Genomic DNA, 25,899 nt, shown 5'->3' with positions numbered 1-25,899 from the left:
TTATTTATTTTTATTTTACGTCCATTAGGGTTTTGCCAGAATGTATGTCTGGTGTGGGTGTCGAGTCCCATGGAACTGGAGTTGCAGACAGTTGTGAGCTGCTTTGTAGGTGCGGAGAATTGAACCTGGGTCCTGTGGAAGAATGGCCGGGGACTCTTAATCTCTAAGTCATCTCTCCAGCCCCGTAGAGTCTCAATTTTCAGAAATGAACTATTTAAGATTTCTCACATAAATGAGGAAGGCAGACCCAACCAGGTTTAATTTAATTGTGAGTAGGATTCCTTATTTAGGTACTGGTGACAGTTAGAGACAGCTTCTTTTTTAAGTCCCACCCACTTAAGGGGGCATCTGAGTCCTAGTGACATTTTCATGTGTGATTTGATTCTCTGTTTCAAAATAAACATCAGATACTCTGGCCCAACACTTCAATTACTGTGTTCAGATCTGTTCTAAAGAGTACAGATCACACCAGTAAGATGAACTCAGTTGCTGATAGAAATATCAGCATCTATCTATCTATCTATCTATCTATCTATCTATCTATCTATCTTCTATCTCTCTCTTTATCTCTATCCTTCTCATCCTAAGGATGGGAGTCAGGGATCACAGTACCAGGGATGTGCTCTACCCCCTCGTGCCCAGCAACAGCTGCCCTCTGCTTCTGTTCTTACAGTCCTTCTCTTGATGCCAAATGTATGTCAGTTTAATTCTGCTTTCCTCCGTTCTGCACCTGTACCTCTTTCCTGGAGAAAATGACGACATTAATGATTTCTCTCCCAGACAAAGGCTGGTGGTTGCTGTGGGTGTGGTTGGGTGGGGTGAGTTCAGCAACAGTTTCTGCTTCCTAGAAGTAGGCAGGGCCATGAGATCTTCCTTGGCCAAATCCTCATCTGTTTAGAACTACAGCCACCCTTCCTGGTGTAGTTTGATGCAAGGCTTCCAGTTTAGCCTGAATTACTTCAGAGGCAAAGAAAGAAAAGAGAAGATTGAATGAAGCTCAAAGCTTTCAGAGTTTATGGCAAGATGCTGGAAACACCAGGGTTGCAAATTAACCAGGAATTGAGCCCAGAACCACAGGAGAGCCAGATGCCGCCCCGCCCCCAATGGCAGCTGTGATATGTGGGTAGTCTGTTGGTTTCTGCTTCTCCCAGTGTGAATTTTCAACCTTCCTGGCTTCTCACTGTCCCTCCACTGTTACATTTGCTCAGAGTCTCCTCCCCTCTCCCCTGCCCAATTCTTAGCATAAGGTGCATCCCTCTCTCGAGTCTCCCAACCTGGTCTTCACTCCAGGTGCTGAGGAACTGGGTCCTTAGGAAGCCAAGTCTCCAGTCCCCACTTCTGCTTCTGCCAGGATGCATCCCCTACCCCCACCTCCAGGTTCCTCCTCCTCCTCTTCATGGCCTTGCTGCCCTTGAGTGTGCCCTTCCCCTTTGCATTGCTCGCTGCACTTATTCTTAGAAGGCCTCTGTAAAAGCAGGTTCCGTGTTCCCACACTTCCCCAGCACAGGGGCCTCTGAACCTGTTGTCTAAGATCCTGACCTCAATTTCTGCAACAAAGACATAGAGACACTAGCCCTTACTGGAGCTGCTTTGTGACTAAGGGGTAGCTTTATTTTAATTCCATACTGATGTCCTTGATCTTCTGATTGCGGCCTTTCATAAAGTTCTCCTTAAGTTTTGACTGCCATACGGTTGGTCTTTCTCTATGGCTGTTGAACCTCTAGGACTCTCTTTTTATCTGTGCTGATGGAGTCAGTGCTGTGCCTGCCTTGCAAATATCCCCCAGTGTGCCAATCTAGACTTTCTTCAGGTTTCGGTTTGCATAGTCTGTAGAAACACCAGCCACACTCCATGGTTTCTCTTTTAGTGGCTTTCTTTCTGCGCTTCACACTTCTTGGTTCCTATCTTTAACTTCTACAGACACGGAAGCCCAATCCATTTAGGACTGGCTTTTTGCCTGACCTGACTTCTGCTTGCATTTCCTTCTTGTGTCCTGACCCGTCATCACACAATCACTCTATTTATAAACACCGTGGTGGGTTTCATCCCATTTCTCCGTAACTCGGAGGCACTTTGGGCGCTTTGTTCATTGAAAGCCACTGGGCTGCATCCATGGTTAGCAAACATTTTCTGAAAGGCCAAATGAACTTCTCTTGTATAGCACACAGCTTCCTGCTGCTATTGACCAGTGCTAGAGATCAGGTCCAGCACCCAGGGTAAACCAAGGGGCACTGGCTAATGACTAGCTGATAGCTGGTGTTTCCCTACATACTTTAACTCTTAAAGTTCCAGGCTGGTGGCCTTACTATTTACACTTTAACTCTTAAGGAAAAGAGAGCTTTTTAGCTGAGAACCTTTGTTGTTTAGCAACAGGAGGTCTTAATCAGCTAAGCCAGGTGGTGAGCCACTAGGGGTTGTAAAAGGAAAAGTACCTCAGTTCTCTCTGACTTGATGACTTAGCTGTGAACAGCTGCTTGCTGGGAGCTAGAGACCTAATTAAGAAGGTCAATAAAACACTTTGGACAACTGCTGCTTACTTACTAAACTTAGAAGCATGCAAAGATGTACACACATTTGGCAGACAAAGCAAGCAGGTTTTTATGAACCTCACACACACATGCACACATACAACCAACAGACAAAACAATGGGGCTCCCCAAAACACCATTCATCCACATATATGTGAATATACATACATACATACATACATACATACATACATACATACATACACACACACACATATATAGACAATAGATACAGACATTCAGACATATAAACAGACAGACACAGTTTTTTGGATGAAGAAGATGGCTTCAATAACTAATTCTGTCTTGGGTTTTTATACGATCTAATGCAAAGGTTATCTATGTATGGAAAAAAATTACCATATTCAAAAATAGATACAATCATTACATAAAAAGGGAGCTACAGTAGGACTATTGATCCCAATATCTAACTGGGTACTTTGTTTATTATAAGTTTAAAGCAGTGGTTTTATCTGTATGCTCATGGTGAGTTCAAAGCAGAACTTTTATCTTTTTCTTATTTCAAATGTATTTTAATATGTTCCAAGAAAGTTTTTTATGTCGAAGTTTTTCTAAGAAATGAGTGTCTGTCTTGTCTTGTATAGCTAACCATGTATTCTTTGTTTCTATATTCATATGGTCTTTCTTATCCTGGTGTACTCCTGGGCCATATCCTTGGACTAAACCTAGAATGAGTGTATCTCCTTGATTATGAATTTGTTTCAATCTTGTTTTCTCTCTTGGTGTAAATCAAGTACTTGACATATGGAGGTTCACAGAGCTCCTAGCAGTTTTTTGCTAGGTTTTTAAATTAGGTTTTCAAATTACTTCAATCAAGTTAGAAATTCTTTACAATCATCACCAGGGGTTATGAAGTCATCAGTTAGTTTAACAACACTGCGTCACAAAGGTACCTCTTCAAAATAGTCTCCAGGAAATCTTCCCAACAGAGTGAAACAATAGTCAGTGAGGGTCTCTGCCATGCCAGATACATGAGATAAGCATGGAAAGTCAGTATAGCAACGATAAGCAGTCACGAGGCAAAATCTTTGGGGCTTTGCCTAAACCAGGGGTACACCCGTTTGTCAGCCATACAAGAATGAGTGGGCTGCCTCCAGGATGCTCACTGGATTGCTTCTGCCAAGTCAGCTTGCGATTGCGCCCAGCAGCCCAGCTCTACTGCTTGTTGGCTAAAGCTGACACAGACAAACGGGAGCAGATGAGTACAAACTGCCTCGTAGAAACAGATACAGCCTGACCCAGTGGCTTGAGTCTGTAACTCCAGCTCTGCCGGAGCCTGAAGCCGGAGGAGCTCAAGGTCAACGGCAGCCTGGGCAGCTCAGAGACTGTCTCTAGATAAACAGAAAATACAACTATAAACTTGAAGACTCATGTCTACAGCCTAGTACTTGGGTAGCGGAGGTAAAAGATTGTGAGTTCAAGATCAGCCTGAGCCACCTAGCAAAAGTCTGCCTCAAAAGACTGAAAACACAAAAATGAAAGTGAAAAGAAGAAAAAAAAGTCACTTTCAGACTGTAAAACCAGGGCCTTTTGTCATGTTTCTGTGGATATTCCCTTTTCATTCCCATAGCCAGCGATATAATTAACCACTACCCCTTCTCATGAGTGTCTAGGGCTTTCTCTCTCTCTCTCTCTCTCTCTCTCTCTCTCTCTCTCTCTCTCACACACACACACATATGCATACACACACACTACACACATACACATGCATACACACACTACACACATACATATGCATATACACAAACACACACATACAAACATACACATCCATACAACACATACACAAACACGTATACACACACACACACACACACACACACACACACACACACGGCACTACATGATCTTCATCAGCACCCATTTGCCTGCTCCTATTCACCCCCTAGCTATATGATACAAGCACGAGCTCTGTATTCTAGCCATCTGAGCGTCTGTGTGGCTAGTCCAGCCTGAGGTCAGGCTTGCAGTGAGTTCTGTTTGCACACCTGGGGTGACTTGGATTCTCCTGGGGAGTATTCCAAAGCTGCTTTCCAGAGAGATCTAGAATACTGAGCTGTTTCTATTTGAAATGCAGGCAGAACTTCCTGATTATTACAAACCTTGGATGGAAATCGCCAGCAAACTTCCCTGGCTAATTGAGAGCCACCAGCTCCGGGCCCGTGTGTACGAGGTACATGGCTTCGTTCCTTCCTTCCTGCCACTGCTCTTGCTGCCCTCCATCCATTTTCTTATCCCTTTCCTTCTCAGCTTTCTGGGAGTGAAGCAGTCAACCTGGCTATGGGAGCTGCTCACAGACACTGAGACTCAGCAAACCTGTCTTCCTTAGCGTAGACAAGCAATATCTGAACTATACCAGGTCCTCAACACATGCTTGTATAAAATAGATTATAGATGAGAATTGAAAATAAATGAAGGGAAAAACCAGGGAGACACAAATGAAAATGCCCAAGCCACATGGTCACCGCTCTGCTGCCTCTGAGTGGGTTACCTTGATCTTATTGTTTCATGTACTAATTGAATTAAAAGCCTTTCTGATTTATAAGCTCAGGGTCAGCCTTGGCTATGTAGAAATGGCGAAATCCACAGACATCGCATTAGAATTTGCAGGAGGCACATTTGTGACAGCTTGAGCAATTTCCCTCAAAAATAATTAAGAAGAGTATGACTTCTGATCTTGGGAAAGGCATGCTAGAAAAAAATGTGCTTTGATTCAGGGATTTCACAGTAAGCCTGAAACTGAGAGAGTTAGCCTCCTGATCACAGTTCCTTCTTTGAGAAATGGCGGAAGTCCTCATCTCATTGTTCTGAGCATCAGTGGCTTCTATAAGGACCCTTTCATAGTTCTTGCTGTATGACAACATCCATTATCTGCACATCACTTCCCCTTTTCATCTCCATCTGTCACAACCGAGCCTCAGCATTCAGAGGTACAAGAAAGGCACTCCACCCTTCCGCACTTTCTTTGCTGATGCTTAATGTCTAACTATGGTTTGACTTTAAAATGCTTGCTCAATGGCTCATACGTGGTATTCAGAAACCAGGACAGGCAGCCGAACCCAGAAATACGCTAGATAAACACCCTCACTCCAACCCTCCAATGAGGCTGAGGGCTGAAGCTGACCCATGTAAGAAAGTGTAACAGTTATTTTTTTTTGCACAAAACTCACACAAAGCCTCACAAAGGTGGTTTGTCCACACTGTTGACACACTACACTAACAAAAGCATCAAAAGAAAAAAAAAGTAAGATGGGGAATAATAGAAGAAAATAACTAATGTTGACCTGTGGCCTACATGCACACACACACACACACACACACACACACACACACACACACACATGTTCACACACATGTATGTACACACACACACACACACACACACACACACACAAATCCTACAGTGAACATCAGTGACATATTGCCCTGAATCAAGCTGTGAGTTTTAAAAACATACACACTGTCCCCCCAAAACTCCTTACAAAGTGTTTCACCTTCAAAGGGCGAGCCAAATGCTTCTCTCTCTAGATGAAGTCTAGAACCCACAAAAATGTTAGTTGCACCCCAGTGGGGAAGGTGAAGGGTCAGTCCATAGAGAGTATCCTTTTGTGATACAACCTATAGACCACTGCCCCCATTTTCATCCACCAACCTTCACACTGATCAATGAGTTACTAACCAGGCTGCAGTAGGACAAGCAGTTGGGATAGTTCAGCGTGACAAGCAACGTGTCACGCAAGTATCAGTAGAGACAGTAAACGTGCCTGTGCTTGGCTTCAGATAGTCCACATGCACAAACTGGTCTTGGAGAAACACTCATTCAAAAAAAAAAAAAAAGTCAAGATGAATGCATAAGGCTGTGTGTTGTAGCCATTTTAATAGCAATAGTAAATAAAAGACAATAGAAAATGAAAGGACTAAAGGAGAGACCCCCAAATCTCCATTAATAATATCTGTTAAATGAATGAAAACACGCAGCTATTAGGTGGCCACGTAGGCATGTGCCTGTGTCTCCCTGTCACCTTACACATCTTTGCTCTATAGTTTACGGAGCAGCAGAAAGAGTATGACAGTACCTGCTTGTAGAATTATCAAACGTCATCTTCATGTGCACGTGTACGTAACATGTATAGGTATGCAGAATGGCAGACTAGAGATAGGTATACAGTTTTACCTTCTGAGATAGTCTTAGCATGCAGCCCAGGCTTGCTTTGAGTTTGACATCTTCCTGTCGCAGCCTCCAGAGTGGTGCAACCATAGGTGTCATCATATAGACTCTCACTCCAGTCTTTATTCAAACAAGTAGCCTGTTTTCTTTTGTTTTTTAAAATATATTTTATTAATGTATTCATATTACATCTCATTTGTTATCCCGTCCCTTATATCCTCCCATTCCTCCCTCCCTCCCATTTTCTCTTTACTCCCCTCCCCTATGACTGTGACTGAGGGGGACCTCCTCCCCCTGTATATGCACATAGGGTATCAAGTCTCTTCTTGGTAGCTTGCTATCTTTCCTCTGAGTGAAGTGACCCATTTTCTATGTATTCATCTTTGTATCAAAGTTCACTTTGCAATAAGTCAGAGAAATGATGTACACAGGCACCTAATGTGTGTTGGAAATACTCTGCTCCCGAGTGGTGAGATCCGCAGGATGGCACAGCTAGTTCAGAGGACCCTTGAGTACATATTGAGTTCTGAGAAATCAAGATTGAGATATAAATCTCCAGGTTAATAAGCAGACAATCAAATAATGTCCTTAGGAGTGCAGTGTACTCACAAGCATCAGGGTTGTATTCACACCTACCAGAAATAATTTGCACTGGGCCACACACCACATGTACAATGTCAGTTCTATCCCAAGTATGATATGGATACCAAAGAGACCATTTTCTGATTATAAAGTATGCATACACACTTGGTATGCAGAGATATGTATGTACCTGACATTTGACAGCCACCTCCAATTACTTTATAAGTTTAAAAAAGATGCTTTTTAAAAGAAATGCCATTGTAAACGGTGTACAGAGCTAAACAGAGAATTCTCAACAGAGAAATCTCAAATGGCTGAGAAGCACGTAAAGAAATGTTCAGCATTTATACTCATCAGGGAAGTGCAAATCAAAATGACTCAGAGACTCCATCTTACACCCATCAGAATGGCTAAGATCAAGACCTCAAGTGACAGCACACGCTGGCGAGGGTGTGGAGAAAAGGGACCATTCCTTCATTCTGTCACTTTCTCAGAAAATTGGAAATATCTCTACCTCAAGACCCAGCTATACCACTCCTGGGCATATGCCCAAAAGACGCTCCACCATACAACAAGGACATTGGCTCAACTATGTTCACAGCGGCTTTATTTGTAATAGCCAGAATCTGGAAACAACCGGGATGCCCCTCAACTGAAGAATGGATAAAGAAACTGTGGTACATCTACCCAGTGGAATACTATTCAGCTGTTAAAAACAAAGACATCATGAAATTTGCAGGCAAATGGATAGATCTGGAAAAGATCATCCTAAGTGAGGTAACCCAGAAAGGAACACATGGTATGTACTCACTTATAAGCAGATACTAGTTTTATATTAGAGTATACACACTACACTGTAATCCACAGACCTAATGAAGCTAAGTGACAAGGGGGACCCTAGGGAGGATGCTTAATTCTCATTCAGAAGAGCAAATAGAATAGACACCAGAAACGGTTGAAGAGAGGGAGCAGGACAGGAGCCTACTATAGAAGTCCTCTGAAAGACTCCACCCAGCAGGGGATGGAAGCAGAAGCTGAGTTTCACAGCCAAACTTTGGTCAGAGCACAGGATGACTTAGGGAAGTGGGGGCGGGGTGTGTGTATGTGTGTGGAAATCGAAGGACCCAGAGGGAACAGGAGCTCCACAGGAAGATCAACAGAGCCAACAAATCTGGGCCTGGGGGTGGGGGTGGCCTGTGAAGACTGACACACCAACTAAGGACCATGCATGGAGAGGACCCAGGCCCCTTGCTCAGATGTAGCCAATAGACAGCTCAGTCTCCGTGTATGTTGCCTAGTAAGAGGACCAGCAGCTGTCTCCAACATGAACTCTGTTGCCTGCTCTTCGATCACTCCCCCTCCCCCCTACCCCCCAGTGAGATAGCCTTGCTAGGCCACAGAGGAAGAGGATGAAGACAGTCTTGAAGAGAGTTGATAATCTAAGGTCAGTTGATAAGGGACAAGAGGCTTCTGCTTTCTGAGAACTAGGGGTCAGGATGGGAGAAGAGGGGGGGAGGGGAGGGAGGAGCTACGATCAGGATGTAAAATGAATAAATTAATAAAGAAAGATATACCATTGTTTTCTGCAGAGTCCAGTTGGACAGTTAGAGCAGTAACTAAGGAAGATAAATGGTAGCCTTTCTTAAACACAAGGTTTGCATCAGTAAGCTAACAGAGAGCTAAAGAAGCAACCTTTCCAACAAGTAAATGCTAAGGAAGGAAATAATGAAAACATATTGAGAGGAAGAGCAAATGCTAGTCCAATGGTTCTCAACCTGTGGGTCACAACCCCTTGGGGGGGGTCACACATCAGAAGTCCTGTATATTAAATATTTACATTATGATTTGTAATAGTAGCAAAATTACAGTTATGAAGTAGCAACAAAAATAATTTTATGGTTGGGCCTCACCACAGTATAAGGAATTGCATTAAAAAAACACAGCTTTAGGAAGGTTGAGAACCGCTGCACCAATCTCTCTCTCTCTCTCTCTCTCTCTCTCTCTCTCTCTCTCTCTCTCTCTCTCTCCCTCCCTCCCTCATTTCTTTGTGTTCTAACCAAAACTGAAATGAGAGCAAAGCTGAACTTGAAAAAAAATGCACTATGGAAATATTGGAATATATGGCCACTACACTCAGCTCGGGAAGATAAACGGTGTGTGGAGTTCTTATCTGCAGCTGTTTGTATAAGCACAATTAACTACAAGGGCATCACTTTCTTTCCAGTCCCTATAGTTGCTCTTTGAATCATATGTATGTTTAGAAGGTGAGGCCAGCAATCCTGGAATGTGCAAGGACTTCACAGAAAACAAGCTTCCCCGTGGACCTCGTTTTGTATGTGGCCTTCTTCAACGCCAGAGGAGTGATGAAGAAAAAGTGGGAAGACACAGAATAGATTTTGAAGACTTTGAACAACCTTTTCTTGCTGAGGGCCAAGGGGGCTGACTGTTTCTAGACAGGGTTTCTTTGTGTAACAGCCCTGGCTGTCCTAGACTTGCTTTGTAGACTAGGCTGGCCTTGAACTCACAGAGATCCACCTGCCTATTCCTCCCAAGAGCTGAGATTTAAGGTGAGCCCTACCCTAGGCTTTTGAAGGACTTTTATAGTGATTACATGATAAAATATATTTTATACATTGACTCAACAAAGTACGTTATTAGAATTCATTTTTCTTCTTTTTTGCTAAAAAAACCTGTGGCTGCTGGAAATTTTCAAACAAAACCCATGACTCATGCATGACTCTAGTGAGCAGGGCTGTGGTCAATCTGCAGAACTGGCTCATTTCCCGCAGATTCTGTGGCCCTAGCAAATGTCTCTGAGATGGTTTTGTTCCTCTGACCCAGTATGGGATATAAGCATCCTTTGTCATTAAATTAAGCTCTTTGTAGCAGGTACCGGGTAACCACTGCTGACATCCTCTGCCCCCTAGCGGCGGGAGAAGGAAAGACTGTGAATTCTGCTCTTGCAAGGTCCAACCCACAAGAGAGGTTTCCCTCTGAGGCGCCTATGGAGCAAAGGGAGCAGAAATGTGGAGAGCGGAGGGCATGGGCGGATGAGCTGGTAGCAGCCAGGCAGGTCAGGGAAGCTTGTGTGGTTGGACTGTGTACTGACACAGCTTTCCAGGGCGGCCTTTCCTTATCACCAGGAGTGGTGGCTTCCCACAGGGAAGGAGGTGGGGATGGAGCTGGGTGGAAAGCACCGCTACCTCTGCATTGTGGGTGTTTGACAAGGATCCCAGCTAAGGCAGGATTTTTGTAGGAGTTTACATCCCTTACTCTACTGGGTCTCTCTGCGGTCAAAATTGTAACACAGTTAAAAAGTGAGGCTTTCAGGTTGGGATGGGGTTGGCGACGGGGGAAGACTTATCTCAGCCTTGATGTTTACACTGCAAAACTTCAAAGCCGCAGTCTGAGGCCAGGGCCTGTCACAAACTGGGTACAAATAGTCTCTGGACCCTAGGACGTGGCACCTCCCATACTGCATCGCTCTAAGAACTGGGTTAAGTGGCTGTGCTTGAAGCCATTTAAATGTCTGTTGAAAGCCAAACAGAATTCTAACATCTGCGGGACCCTCAAGTCACGGGGAGTCCTGACCTAGTCCCCCACCCTTCAGCATTTCAGCCACTAACCTTAACATCTCTTGAACAGATGCCTCTCCTGGACTGCAGGTTCCTAAAGGGTTACCTCGAGCAGCGCCTGGCACACCTGGTGCTTGCTGCTATCACCATGGGATTCGTCTGGCAGGAAGGGGAGACCCAACCCGAAAAGGTGAGGGACAGGGAGAAAGCCGATCAGGTGCCCTGCACCTGGAGTCGCTCCACCAGCCCCAGGTTCCGTTGCTCAACCTCAAAACAGAAACAAAAATCAGTAAAAGGCAGGGAAGGGGGCTTAGAACTTTCTTCTTTCTTCCTTCTACTGAGCCGATTTTCTTTTTAGACTAATGGCCATTTTCTAATGTCCCTGGCACCCCCATTCCAATACTGTGTGAAGAGCTCCCCTTAGATCCCGAGAACTCATAAAACACCCCGCAGAATTTAATATTTCTCAACACACTGATCGTCTTGATTTTCATAAAAGCTCTGTTGTACAGACATCTGGGGAGCTGCTCCAAGCTCAAAGTCAACTCCTTTGTCCAGAGCAGCCTGGGGACAGTGGGAAAGCCGTCTGGTTCCATTGGAGTAGCTTTCTTTCCCGAGCAACACATAGAGACTTGGGATTTCCTTAATACTACATTCCGCTTAGCCTGCCACTGCTTTATCAGTCATCTCTCCATGACTTCCTAGTTTCAGTCTGTACTTTAGGGCACAAAACCCTTCTTCTCCATCCATGGAAAAAACTAGTATTGCTTTTCGACTTTTCTTTGATTAATCCCCCCCCCCTTTTTTTTGAGTCAAGGTCTTACAAAGTAGCCCAAACCAGACTAGGACTTGCTCTCTAGTCCAAGTTGCTCTCAAATCCATGTTCCTCTTGCCTCAGCCTTCCAAGTGCTGGGGTTACTGTCCTGTGCCACCCTGTTCTGTTCTTCATTCCTCCTCTGTGTTGTGTTTGCTGGTAATGCTGGGTTTGGATCCAAGGCCAGTGCCTGCTGGGTTGGGATCCAGGGCCAGTGCCTACTGGGATGGGATCCAGGGCCAGTGCCTGCTGGTTAATACTTTACCACTCAACAGCAGCCCCATTCCTTTTTCCTGAGTTTCTCTTTCCCAGAAATCAAGGTGTTTCTCTTAGTCCAGTGTGCGTGAGAAGCCAGGCTCTGCCTCACCCAGCCCAAGCCATATTGTCTCCCGTGGAAATACTTGAGACTGAGAGGAAAGGACAGCGCAGCGCTCTTGCTCCTTGAGAGTCTCACACGAAGGGCTGACTGCCTCGCACCCCCACCCTTCCTCCACAGCCCTCATCTCTGTGGAAGCTTGGCAGGCTTTTCATGATCTGTGAACTCTGTAATTGTTCTCTACCTAAAGCACACTTCTTTCCTAACTCTGAGGAAGAAAGAATGGCAGACGCACATCTTCTTTAAACTGTCTTCAGTCCTGGGCTGGGGAGATGGCTCAGTGGGTAAATTGGTACCCAGCAGGTCCGACACTGAAGCCAAGGCCCCCAGGACCCTCATGAAAGCTGTTGTAGGCAGCATTCACGCTAGACAAGATTCAGACGAGGTGGAAAGTGGAGATTAGTGCCCGAAGTTATCCATTGCCTTCAGCACTGCACATTCATCTTGGCATGAATGTGCCTACATTCACCTCTCTCTGTCTCCCTGTCTGTCTGTCTGTCTGTCTGTCACACACACACACACACACACACACACACACACAAAGAGAGACAGACAGACAGACAGACACACAAACACACACACACACACGCACACACACACACACACACACACACACACACACACACAGACAGAGAGAGAGAGGAGGCAGGGAGGGAGGGAGAGATCTATTTTAGAAATAAAATAATTGGGAGTAGGGAGCATAAGAAAGATGTTTTTTTCTTTTTGGTTTTTTGAGACAGGGTTTCTTGTTCTCTGTGTACCCTTGGCTGTCCTGGACTCACTCTGTAGACCAAGCTGGCCTCAAACTCACAGAGATCTGCCTGCCTCTGCCATCCTAGTGCTGGGATCACAGGCATGCGCCACTGTACCTAGAAATGATATATTTTTTTTGTAAGCCTCTGCCAATTTGGCCCTGTCCATGGCTGGGGACCCCATGGATCTGAGCAACTTCTCTGGACTGTGGACAGACACAGATCTGTATTCGAGGGGCTTTCCAAAAGCTAACAGATGAAATGAATTCTCTGACGAAAGGACGGGGATACGGACAGGGGCTTTGCAACTTGAAGGGTCCTTTGGGTGTAAACAAGCCTGCTGTACTTCAGTGGTGTTCTGAGTGTGTGTTGGGAGGTTGATGTCATATCCCTCAAAAATAATGTTAGGAGTCGGAAGAGACAAAAGTGGCGAATGGGTTCTGTCATTGAGTGACTTTCCTGAAGTTATGGGGCTTGACACATGAAGTGACACAGGAATCAATTCTACATACTGAGATTTTCTCTCCTTTTCATCTTTTCTCGGGTGTACTGGTCTCTCAGATTCATTCTCTCTCTCTCTCTCTCTCTCTCTCTTTCTCTCTCTCTCTCTCTCTCACACACACACACCCCTCTGTTTGTTAAAATCTGTGTATATCTACATCTTTATTTCTATTTCTGCATCATGTGCTTATATGCCTGTATCTATCTATCTATATATATATATATATATATATATATATATATATATATATATATGTTATTTATAATCTATCATTTATCTAGAAAGCAGTTTAAACTGCTAGTTCTTAGTCTTCAATGCTTCAATGTACACTAAACATTTTGGTGAGACTCTTTTTTTTTTGGTAGAGTTTCCAGAAGTTCTGTGTATCATGTGTGTTGGTGTGCTCCAGCTCTGCTTTTCGTATCTCTTGCAGTGTGTTGTCATAAACAGCATCCCTACTGGGTGGCTCCCAGGAAGCATGTGTAGGGTGTGGATGTGGACCACTCAGAGAATTCGTGCTTGGTCTCCAGGTCACCTATCACAGGCAGCCATGGCCTTTTGCTCTGCCAATAGAATATACTAACTGCCTGGATTCTTGCCCTAAAGGTGCTGCCAAGAACTCTTGCCGTCCCTTTTGTTGAGGTCTCCAGGAACTTGGGGCTCCCTCCTATCCTGGTCCACTCTGATCTGGTGCTGACAAACTGGACCAAAAGGAACCCAGAAGGGTAAGGAGGGAAAGGAAAGGATTCTTCAGGTATCAACAGAGTGAGGATCAGGAAAGACTTAGGACTTCAACTGACCTGAGACAAAAGGCTCAGGCTCTTAGGGCTGTTTTGTAGTGATCTGTGTGTTTGCATCCACCATTTGCCTTATGGTTCCAATGGAAGAGTCAACATGCACATTTAAACTTCAGACGTTTCTTCTTCGTGGCCTCTAAGCACATTGGCCTCAATTTTTAAAAAAGATTTATTCATTACGTATGCGATGTTCTTCTGCCTTGCGTGAATGCCTGCCCACCAGAAGAGGGCACCAGATCTCATTATAGATGTTCGTGAGCCATCATGTGGTTGCTGGGAATCGAACTCAGGAAGTCTGGAAGAATAGCCAGTGCTCTTAACCTCTGAGCCATCATTCCAGCCACCCCCCCCCCCAAAATGGTTTCTCTTGTTCCTTTCACTTCACATCTGGATTTCTCATTCAAGACCTTCAGCCTTCTACATAATCACACTGTGCTGTTTTTCTCAGTACATTGTGTGTTCCCCCTTCTGCCCTCCGTTCAAGTCAGGTTAGGGCTGGGGGTCAGGGGGTAATCAATATGGTTCTGATTTGTGCCATCCATTCCACCTACTTTATTCCATTTTGCAGCTGACCTGGGCGTAGAAGCATTTGTCTAGCCACTTAAAAACAAACAAGCAAACAATGGCAAATCCATGGAAACTTCATTTTCATAGTCAAATTTGCTTTAGGTGGTAGATGCAAGGCAGCATTTACTTTTTGTGATAAATTAGAACATCTTATCTAAAGATCCATAGAACTCTACGCCTTCTGTGATGATGTCACATGTTGATGATGTCACATGATGATGTGATGATGCCACATGATGATGGCATGTTTGTATGTGACTGAGGAATGAATGGACCCTTGCATGTGAGGCAGGTGCTCCCGCTCTGCTTTCTATACCACAGCCCTCTCTTCATTTTTTATTTAGATATAGTTTCTCACTACAATGTCAAAGCTGACCTGTAATTTACACTGTAATATAAGCTTTTCTAGGCTTGGTAATCATTATGCCCCAGTCCTTTCACAAGCTGAAACTAACGGCATATACAACCAGGCCTGGATTGATCTTTGACCCATTATAGAATGATTTAAAAAAAAAAACTGGTATGCATAGAAAGCTATATTTATTATCTATTTATTATCTACTATATTCTAGCTTAGAATTGGGATGGGTGAGATAATATAAGTGCCTTTTCAAAGGAAAAGGAAAAAGAAAGTTTGAAGGGAGAATGTGTCTGCTCTGGGAAGAGAAAGTTAAAAATAACCATAGGAAGTTAGTGTCCCAGCAAGTGAGGTGCAGGGCCCAGAGATGCAGGTGTAGGCCTGGGATTCCCCAGTCATTCTTTGGGATGATCATCTTCCTGATACCTTTAAGATCTCTTCACAGAGCTTACTAGTGCTTTGAAGAAATGAAAGAAATAGAATCAAAGCAGGTCAGTATTGAGACAAAGCGCCGCCTGATGGACGGCAAAGAGCAACACAAACGGTATCTTTAGAATGCCAGGAGAGCGGCAGGGAAAGCATGGCAGTTGGGGATCTAAGGCAAATCCTAGCAGGTAGGCAGGAGTAGAGTCCCCTAAAGTGGGATGTGCAGTGAGTGACAGCTGAAGAGCAGCAAGAATGAATGAGAGCCTGCAGACAGCCAGCCCTGGCGCTGTGAGCTGAGAGCTGGTTTATGCTGCCACCTGGTGGCTCATTGTCCAATGACACCCCACGGCGTTCTAGGTGTGTGCTGACGTGTATGCATGTGTATGTATATCTGGTTATCAACTGAGTTGGTTTTTTTTTTTTCTTTTTCTCTTTGCCATTGCCAATAACTGAAATGTGACCAGACCATTTGAAATCAGGTAAGATATCCCTTTAAAACCCACATGTCAAGCTCTATGGACAGCATAGCATCAGCAGTCTAAGAAGTTATGAAAATGCAAAGAAAATGTGCTAAAAAGTCAATAGTCCAAGCGTTAGCTCTGATGAAGGCTACTTGATAGGGATGTAGGAATTAATTTTTCTTAAACACATGTCCCTGTCTGTCTACAATAAAGTGCAGCGTAAGAAAACATCTGTGATGGTGAAACCTGAAAGAGCTTTATAATCTCTGTATAACATCTGCAAAAAGCCGGACGCAGGCAGGCAACAGTGACAGAAGAGCTCCCTTTGAAATCCCTTGTCATCTGTTGGACTGGAGCCCTTGCAGGCAGGTCTGGTCTACAGTCAGAGATTGCCCCTTCTTTGGGGAGCAAAGCTGGCAGAGAAGCCACAGCTGCACCCCACACACATCGGCCCCTCCCCCCAGCTCTGTGAAGGGTGCAGGTGGAAGGTGAAGACAAGCTAACATACCTCTGCTGGACCGATGGCAACGTGTGACTTGCATCTGCTTTGCTGTTTTTAAGGTTCGAGTCTGGGCTTTGCTTGTGTGTGTGTGAGATGCTAGGCATGAAGTGTAGTTACTTGTCTGCGTTTTGTAGATTGGATCAGACTTGAATCTGATGGGAATATGTCAAGTTGATTAGAAATGACTCCTCCTCCTCTTCTTCCTTCCCATTCCTCCTCCCCTTCCTCCTCCCCTTTTTTCTTCTTCCTCCTCCTCTTTGTTGTTTCTTCTCCTCCTCTTTCTCCTTCCTCCTCCTCCTCCCTTTTCTCCCTTCCTCCTCTCCCCATCCTCTCCTCCTCTTCCTCCTCCTTTCCCTCCTCCTCCTCTTCCTTCCCCGCCCCCTCCTCTTCCTCCCTTTCTAAATCATTACATCCCAAGCACAGTTTCCCCCCCCCCCCCCGTCCACTCCTTCCAGTCATCTTCCTACCTTCCCCCTCCCCCAGATCATGTTTAGTTTGAAGGAGGGCGGGAGAGGGTAGAGGCTTCCCAGGGACATCCACCGAATGTGGAACAAATCCTCATATCAAGACTGGATGAGGTTCCGGGCATGGTGGCACACGCCTTTAACCCCAGCACTCGGGAGGCAGAGGCAGGCAGATCGCTGTGAGTTCGAGGCCAGCCTGGTCTACAAAGCAAGTCCAAGACAGCCAAGGCTACACAGAGAAACCCTGTCTCAAAAAACAAAACAAACAAAAACAAAACAAAAAACCACCACCACCACCACCACCAACAACAACAAAAACAACTGGATGAGGTAACCCAGCAGGAAGAAAAGGGTCTCAAGAGCAGGCAAAATAGTTAAAGACACTCCCGCTTCCACTCTTGGGAGTCCCCCAAGAACACCAAGCTACACAAGCATAACACATGTGTAGAGAGCCTAGTGCAGACCCGTGCAGGCTCCCTGATTGCAGAGTCAGTCTCTGTGAGCCCCTATGAGCCCTGCTTAGTTCATTCTGTGGGCCAGGTTTTTGTGGTGCCCTGGCGCCCTCTGGCTCCTACACTCCCCCATCTCCCTCTTCTGTGGGTTCCTGAAGTTCTGCCTTGTGTTTGGTTATGTGAATGACCCCTCTGGACAGTCTCCCCACTCTGTGGCAGCGTTTCCTCCTAGGTTTGGAACTCCAGGCAGGCACAGAGGTGCATACCCGTAGTCCTCACACTTGGCAGGTGGGGTGTGAGCTGGAGGACAATACGCAATAAATAGTGAGACTCTGCCTCAAAAACAAAGGGAGGGGAGGAAGCCTGGGCTGAGTTCTGAAGCCATACCTAGCATGGCCGTGAACAACCAGCCATATGCCTCTAGACAGGCTGCCTCGTGTCCCTGGGCCACAGTTTCAGCTAATGGGACCATGGAACCCACTTTGATCACTCTAGCCCCAAACCCCCTTAGCTTTGGACAAAAATGATGTGATCCTGAAGGGCCAGATACCTATTGCTAATAACTGTTCAGCGTGGTTGCCGTGCCTATCACTGGGGTTGAGGTCACGGCAGCAGTAAGCACTGAGGTCAAGGGAACTTGACTCGAACTGACCTGGCTTCCTTCCTTCCTTCCGGGTGGCCTCTTTCCTCAGTAACCTGAAGACTATCATCTCTTTTCCCGGGGGAGAGAGCCTGCAGGGCTTTGTACTGGTGACGGTTTTGGTGGAGAAGGCTGCAGCACCTGGCATTAAGGTATTTTTTTTACCTCACAGCATGTCCTCTTTGGTCTAGAACTCACCCCATTCTCTCCGTAGGGTAGTTTTCTCCTTACGAACAGACAGCCCTTTTTCTGCTTGGGTTGCCTAAGATGGAAGAGGTCTCAGTTCTAGCCTGTGGTGTCAGTATCCTTTTTAGTCTGGAGTGAACCGATTCCTCCATCCACACATGGCCACCATGTGCAGGGTGCAACGGGCACCCACTGTGCTAGCTGCCACAGTTTGTGTCCCTGGAGAAGTTAGAGTCATATAGGTTTGTGGGGGAGGGGGGGAGGTCATTTTATGAAAAGAGATGATAAAGGCAAATCCATGCTTGATGGAGTTTCTCCACAGAAACGGCAGCAGAACAAAGACCTAAGTGGGGGAGGGTATATTTATTTCAAGACATCAGCTCTGCAAAGACGGAGACGACGTCCAGATAGCAGACATCATCGAAGTCATGCAGACGACCTCACCCTGGGTGCTTCAAAACTCACCTTTTCCTTTAGATCCCATAGATTATACCAGGGCGAGGTGTAAAATGATTGACAACAAAGCATGAGCGTTCACATCTCACCTTTACCTGTAGACTAAGACAGATTTATGGCTTCATTAAATGCCTGCTTGTGTAGTAGGTTGTCCAGTCCTGGCACAACTATTGCCGAACTCCGGGCTGCTCCTCAAGGATCGGCCTCCTCCTTGGATCTTTTAAGGGAAAGCAGTGAACAGAGAAAGTGAATCTCATCCCTAGGCCCTGGTTCAGGGAGTGGAGGCCATTCTGCAGCACAACGAGGACACTCTGCTCCAGGTCCTGCAGCATCTGAGATGCTCCATCCAGGACATCATCAGAGCCTTGGCCCAAATGCATGGTAAGACACTGAGATATTACCTCTAGTGGCCTGGACCTGGGTGGGCCCTATGTGGATGATGGTGGTCCATCTCTCCACAAGATGGCGCTGGAGTTCTACCTTCGTTTGGTGTAACCCCCTCCCCCACCACCCCCCTGTCAGAGAATGATTTTTCAGTTGGCAGAAATATTTTTTTGCAGAATTGTCCTTTATATTCTAGTGTGTTTTGGGTGGTTTCCCCTTTTCAGAGTCCAGCTCTGTCTTCGGTACGCTGAGTTTTTGGTGAAGCCTGGAAGATTGGATGAGTCCTAAGGGGAATGTTGGTTGGTTGGACTTCAGCCTCCTAGGTTAGGCTTGCTGGGGGACAGGCCTGTCCTGTGGGGGTGTCATTTGTTTTTCCTCTCTGTGGGTTCTGAGACACCTGGGCCTGGCCTTAGACTTCTTTGGCCAATTCAGTCGGGAAGAATAACTGGTGCATTCTTTCCCGATGGGCCAACTCTTGTTCTGAAGTTTCTGGTAAACGGGCTTAGAAACACAGAAATCTACCCACTGTGCTCACTGAGAGCTTAAGGCAGGCTCGAGGGAGAAGTGTGGCCCCTTCAGTGTGAGAAACAGAGGCAAGCACCCTCTTCCTAGAGTCTTGGCTCATGAAAGGAAGATTAAGGGCAGTAATAGCCAAGGGGGCACAGAGGGAGACAGACAAGGTGTGATGTTGTCACCTTAACACGTAATAAACGTGGTCACCCCAGGCTCTGTGCTGTCCCCTGAGATCACAGGATCACACATTTCCTGTCTGCTTGCCATTTCTTCGGATTTAACCTTAAAGCTTTCACTGATACGTCAGATGGTGAGATCCATTGTAGCTTTGCCAAGACACTGTGGGGTCATTGCTCTTTAGCGTCTCCAGATCCTAGGTGGAAAGTCCAGAAAGATCCTCATGATCCTCTGATGGAGGTCTGAGGATCCCGGGAGTTCCTAAATGCACCCTTCTGCCCCATTTGATCCTAAGACAAATTTCTCTACCCAATGGGATTTTCAAGGTTTTATGATTAGCCATATCCATATACATGGGGAAGGAGAGGGACATGTGTCCACACTTTTCCAAAATGGCAGCAGCACATTTCTCACCATCCCATGAGCCCCTCAGAGTGGGCAGGTGCTCTTCTCAGCTCAGCCTGGAGAACGGGACCCTGCCTCTGACTTTCCTGCGACCAAAATAGAGCAGTAGTGAGAACAGTTAAGCCCAGAAATGACTCGTGAGTTTTCATCTTGAGGGCTGAGACATCTGATGTGTAACACAAGGCTTCTGACACCACTAGGCGGAGTGACAGTGGCAAGTCACACACAGAGGCTGACACACAGCTAAGGAGCAAATGGGCCTCCTGATGGATGCTTTTTTCACATTGAACCCGTTGTGGCACCCTGGAGCAGGAGCAGGCCACCACCCCCTTGCCCTGTGCAGGTACCTTGCCAGCAGCGCAGTGTCACTGAGATGGGAGTGGCTCCCTGGGCTACAATAGTAATCATAAAAGAGAGATGATATTTAAAAAAAAAAAATCAAATGCTGCAAGGCACAGGCAGGAAATCATGCACCTCCTCCTCCCGACAGGCTCTCATCTGTAGCTGCTACTTTGTGTGAGTGATACAGAGAGTTTAGCTGGATGAATTCCCTCTGCGCTCAGTCCCCGGATAGGATAGACTTTACCAGACAATCGATTGCTATTTTCAGAGCCCAATGTCAGCAGGCACTCTGGGATTACTCTTTCCCTTCAGACATACATCCTTCCTAGGCATGTCAGCTCCGTAAAAATGCCGTTTGTGGATGTCAAAGGCCCACTGCGCTGCGAACCAAGTCCCCAGGCCTTCGCCCAGCTTAACACTGTCGTTGTACACAGTGCTCACAACAGCTGAAAACACAAAAAGCAGACAGCTGTTTTCATAATCAAGCTCCCTTAGGCCATCACAGTACTAAAAACGTCACCACAACCATCTCGGCCCGTTGTTCCTCGCCTCCGTTTAGCACTATGTACCTATATGACTGTCTTTGGAGGGAGGCCTTGTCTATGTGGCCTGCCTAAGTGGGAGTTTGGGGATACTTTGGACAGCCAAAATATTTCCAGGGTTTCAAGTGTTTAAATCATTTCAAGGAACACTCTGCAGCTCGTTAACAGGTCATGCCCCCGAGAGTCAATTCCCCTTAGAAAGATCAAGGTGTGTTGCTTCTCTCCAGAAAGTAATTTCTTTGCTTCCTTTCCTTCCTTCAGAGTCCAGAAAGTCCGGCTTCAGCCTTAATAATTCTTTTCTTTTAGGCGCTGGTGAGCTGCTCAGATGTAAAGCGCTGGCTGTGACTATGTATCACGAGGGTTTGAGTCTCTACCTCCCTGTATCCAAGCAAACAGCTGGAAGGGTGGTTCCGCTGCTCTGTGACCCTAGTGCTGGGGAGGGGGAACAGGAGGCCCCCTGGGGCTCATGGCAGCCAGGGTAGTAGAAGCCCTGAGCTGGAAACTCAATGTCTCAAAAGAGGTTGCGGGAGAAACTGACCTTTGGCCTCCATACATTCTGCACACACCTGCACACCTGCATACCGGCATGCACACACCTGCAAACCGGCATGCACACACCTGCACACTGGCATGCACACACCTAGGTAGACTTTTCTCTTAGTGGGAACGAGCGATCAAATGTTCCTGTCTGATAAAGTGCTGACTGATGGGTGTCTGCTGAGGGGGTCCTTTTTATTTTTCCCTAAACCTAGTTGGGAAATTAGAACATAGAAATTCCCTGTTAGTTTAAATCTACTAAAGATCACATCTGTGTTTCCAGAGGCAGCCTTCACTCATACGTTACTTAAGTGATCTACATTTTATCCAAACTATTTAAGCTGCTCTCTAAAGTCCAGTTTTATCTATTTCTTGACTTTTAAAAATTTTTTATAATTTATTCAGATTACATCCCCTCACTCGTATCTTCCTGTCTCTCGCCCCCACCCCACCCCCGCCCCGCCATGCCCCCTTCACCCTATTTCCGTCCCCTAGACCTCCTCCCCCACCATATGACCACACCTTTCAGGTCTCATCCTGATAGCCTGCTTCCCCTTCCTCCTACCAAGGAGAAGTGATTAAATGGGGGGGGGGGGAGGGGTTGCCATAGGTCCAAAAGAGGAAGGGCAGTGGGGGTGGGGTGGGGGTGGGGTGGGAAGATACAAGTGAGGGCATGTAATCTGAATAAATTACAAAAATTTTTTTAAAAAGTAACTTGGGGAGGAAAGGGTTTATTTTGCTAATACTTCCGGGTCACAGGCCTTATCAAGGGAAGTCAGAGCAGAACTATGAAAGCTGCAGTTTACTTGCTGCCTTGTTCTCAGGTTCTCTGTCAGCTACCTTCTACAGCCCAGGCTCGCCTGTCCATGGATGAAACGCCCCTCACGTCAGTTAGCAGTCAAGAAAATGCCCACCCCCATGGGTCCACGGCCAATCTGATGGAGAAAATCCCCCAGTTGAGACTCTCGGATAACTCAGGGCTATGCCAAGGTGTCAGGTGAAGCTCAGCAGAGGAGCCCTTTGGGATCCCCTTAACACAGGTCTGCTGATAGATTAGAGGGTGGCAGACAAGACTGAACAGTGTGTTTTTTTTTCTAGCAACCAAATCCTTTCAGGCACTGAACACATTGGTACAGGGTCTTCTGGCTCCTGTGTTTGAGGCCCACGAGGTAGCCCTGTTCTATCCCCTTGGGAGCGTGTATCTATTTCTTTGCTCTTTCTTGATTCTTCCTTCTGTTTTCCACGGATTCTCATGGTTGTCACACTGCCTTGCATGTTCGATTTTTCTTAAACCATGCAATACTGAGTGTTCATTAAAGGTTACGTATAAGCCAGCCTTTAAGAAGGAAGACAAGAATGTTTATATCCGTTCTTCCTTGTTCCCGGAGACACACTACACCACCTTGAGTCACTTTGGAAATCGAAGTCCAAGGTCCAGTCAGACATTTGGGCTGAATGTTGGCATCATACAACCTCCTTCTCAGGGACAGATCAGTTTAATCTTGCTTTCTTCTGTATCAAAGTCACTTCTATTTTGTTCCCTATGGCAAGCTGGGTGCGGGGTGGTGCTGCTTCAGTGGCAGATGCCAAGTTACTGTCAGAGGGCCGTGGGGCAACATTTACCCCTAAGCTGAACTTAAGACTTTTCCTCTGGTGGCATCAGTCACTATGTGTCAGGATTAGCAGGTGCGATCCCAATGAAACTGTTCTCCTGCTTGGCTTTCTGTTTTCCTGCCTTCCTGCCTCCTTTGTGGCTCTTTGACTACTTTCTGATGTTTTGTTTGTTTTTCACTTCAGCCTTGGGTTACCTTTCAGTGGCCAGAAGCAAGAGCAACCCATCCCCATACTTTACTGGAGTTGATTTCTCCACTACTGTTCTTTTGATTGGCACCGTCACCATCACGTCTCTTACCTGGACCTCAGTAGCATCCTTCCAAACCGTGTCCCTCACCTGTGTCACCTGCTCTGACTCACGGTGCACACAGCAGCACAAGTGAAGTTTTACAGTCGAGTAAGGCTGAAGCCCTTTTCTTCTTTGAGTCCTTAGCAGGCGGGCATTGGCCTGTCCCTCTGCTGGTGGCCTCGAGCCACAGGAGGCACCTGGACACTTTCCATATGGTAGCATGACTGCTAACTACCAGTGCTATAAATAAGGTCTGTTTAATGCCTTTAGCAAGCAAAAGCTCTTAATTGAAATACAGTTACAGGACTGTTCATGAGCTCTTACATAAGAAGTTATTCAGTAAGAGCAGGTTGGAAATAGAGTCCCCAGTAGTTTCCTCTAAAGTTGTTATCTTTTGTACTTAAGTTCTTAATTCATCTATTATTATTATTATTATTATTATTATTATTATTATTATTACCTGCATATACTATGAGATAGGAAATGAATTCAATTTCCCTCCTCAATACAGTCTCTCCTTAGATTTTTTTTTTAAAGGGACAGGTCTTTTCCAAGGGCGTCTGCTCTGTTTCCCTTTGAGCTTGTCTTTCCCTGTTCCATGTGCCTTCAGATTCTTCTTCATTTTCTCTGGAACATTCCCCTCTCTGATGTTCTCCTTCAGGAGTTTGCCCCTTGTCTCTCATATGCACTGTAGCGTCACCTTAGCAAGTACCATAAAAACAAACACAAGCAAACCAGCCCTCTGTTGGGGACTTAGATTAAGCTGCATCAACTATGGATTATGATATTATATCCAAGTTATGTCATGGAAGGGAAGCAGGCAGAGAGACAAGAAGCAGCATAAGATATTAGCCAACATTTTCCAAGGCACATACTTAAGCCAGCTTCTGACACAGGGACACCTCTCTCGGTGCAAATCTTCATTGGATAGGCAGTTTCCTTGTATGTGAATGCAGCATATGAGGCTGTGTTTACACACACAGGTTTACTTGAGTTTCTTCAAAGTAAGGCAGATGCCTGTATTCTGCTTTAATTATGCTTATTATTCCACTTTATTATTTGCAACTTTTGTGTTTAGCAAACATATCTTCTTAATCACCCCCCCACCCACCCACCCTGTCTGTTTCTAACTTGTAGAATGAAGCGCGCATTGAAACAGTCACTTGGAATCTAGCGCTTTGGTAAATGCTGTTGCTGATGGTAGCAGTAACCTCCAGGTTATCTGTTTTTTGTTGTTGTTTTTAGATTTATTTATTAGGTATGCAGTGTTCTGACTGCATGTACACCTGTAGGCCAAAAGAGGGCACCAGATCTCATAATAGATGGATATGGGCCACCTTGTGGTTGCTGGGAATTGAACTCAGGACCTCTGAAAGAGCAGCCAGTGCTCTTAACCTCTGAGCCATCTCTCCAGGCCCAGTTACCTGGTTTTCTATGTGGGCATTTTGTTGCTAAGAAGTATGCTTAGGTTCATTCCTAATTCCTGATTACAGGTTTCCCTCCCTTTTCTCCCCTCAGTTCCTCCCCACCTTCCTTCCCATCCAGACCCATTCCCTTTCTGTGTTGCATTAGAAAACAAACAGGCTTCTAAGGAATAATCGTAAAATAAAAGAAGATTTTTAAAACGCTATCATATTGGAGTTGGGCAAGACAAGCAAACAGATGGGAAAGAGCCTGAGAAAAAGCACAAAACGCAGACAGACATGGGCACACACACATCCACACTCTCAGGAATACCATAAAAAGCTAATGTGGAAACCGTGGTATATATACACAAAAACCCTGCAAGGTAGAAAGAGAAAAGAAAAAAGTGTGTGTGTGTGTGTGTGTGTGTGTATGTATGTGTGTGTGTGTGAGACAGAGAGAGAGAGAGAGAGAGAGAGAGAGAGAGAGAGAGAGAGAGGGAGAGGGAGGCTAATTTTTTGTTTTGTTTGTTTATTTTTTTCAGCCCTGCAATTTTATTTAACATTCAGCAGGTTAGTTCTCACCCACACTGACCGTCTGTAGATTTTTGAATGTGGGTGGTAACAGGCACGTAAGTTACCAATGTGTAGAGCTTGTGTGGTGAATCCTCATCTTCATTACATTTTCTGGACAAACGTACTCGGATGCGATATGGAACATTCCTTATTTCCCTGGCCCAGACAGCTGCATTGACCCAGGCGTCTATGCGCACATTTGGAGTCCCCAGCTCCTTCATGGCACATTTCCGAACTTTTCTGAGTGCCCGAGGAGCACGCTTCTTGAAGCCCACTCCACGGATGCGCTTGTGAATGTTGACAGTGTATTCTCGGGCCACCACCTCGTTGTTGGCGGAACGGCCTTCTTCTTGCCACCCTTCTTTGAGAGGGCCATTCCGCCAGGCCCAAGTTGGAGAGGACGGGCGTGAGGGATTGTGGGAAGGAAAGCCCTTGGCTAGTTTTTAAACTCAACACAAGACAAATCGTTTGAGAGGAGGGAGCCTCAATT

At 45.8% G+C, this 25,899-nt stretch overlaps 1 protein-coding gene and 1 pseudogene across 6 annotated transcripts in view; one reads left to right on the top strand and one right to left on the bottom strand.

The window, feature by feature from the left end:
- IDO2 (indoleamine 2,3-dioxygenase 2) overlaps nt 1-25,899 on the top strand; it is a 48,551-nt gene that overhangs the window by 10,287 nt on the left and 12,365 nt on the right. For 2 of the 5 annotated variants that reach the window (XM_084758123.1, XM_084758122.1), the window contains exons 2-7: nt 4,627-4,722; nt 10,945-11,064; nt 13,925-14,043; nt 15,931-15,945; nt 18,038-18,137; nt 18,891-19,008. In XM_084758123.1, coding sequence (XP_084614249.1) covers nt 4,627-4,722; nt 10,945-11,064; nt 13,925-14,043; nt 15,931-15,945; nt 18,038-18,137; nt 18,891-19,008 — 568 coding nt within the window. Of the gene's footprint in view, nt 1-4,626; nt 4,723-10,530; nt 10,617-10,944; nt 11,065-13,924; nt 14,044-15,930; nt 15,946-18,037; nt 18,138-18,890; nt 19,009-25,899 lie in introns of those variants that run through there. The other 3 variants (XM_084758126.1, XM_084758125.1, XM_084758124.1) reach the window with 3 other exon arrangements.
- On the bottom strand, nt 25,408-25,785 carry LOC311584076 (large ribosomal subunit protein eL31-like; annotated as a pseudogene). The gene has a single exon. The product of its transcript is annotated as a large ribosomal subunit protein eL31-like (transcript).

This window comes from Acomys minous (genome assembly GCF_964271855.1).
Source record: "Acomys minous genome assembly, chromosome: 15".
NCBI classification, from domain to species: domain Eukaryota; kingdom Metazoa; phylum Chordata; class Mammalia; order Rodentia; family Muridae; genus Acomys; species Acomys minous.
The sequence above is the reverse complement of the archived record's forward strand: the minus strand, read 5'-3'. Positions and strand labels throughout refer to the sequence as shown.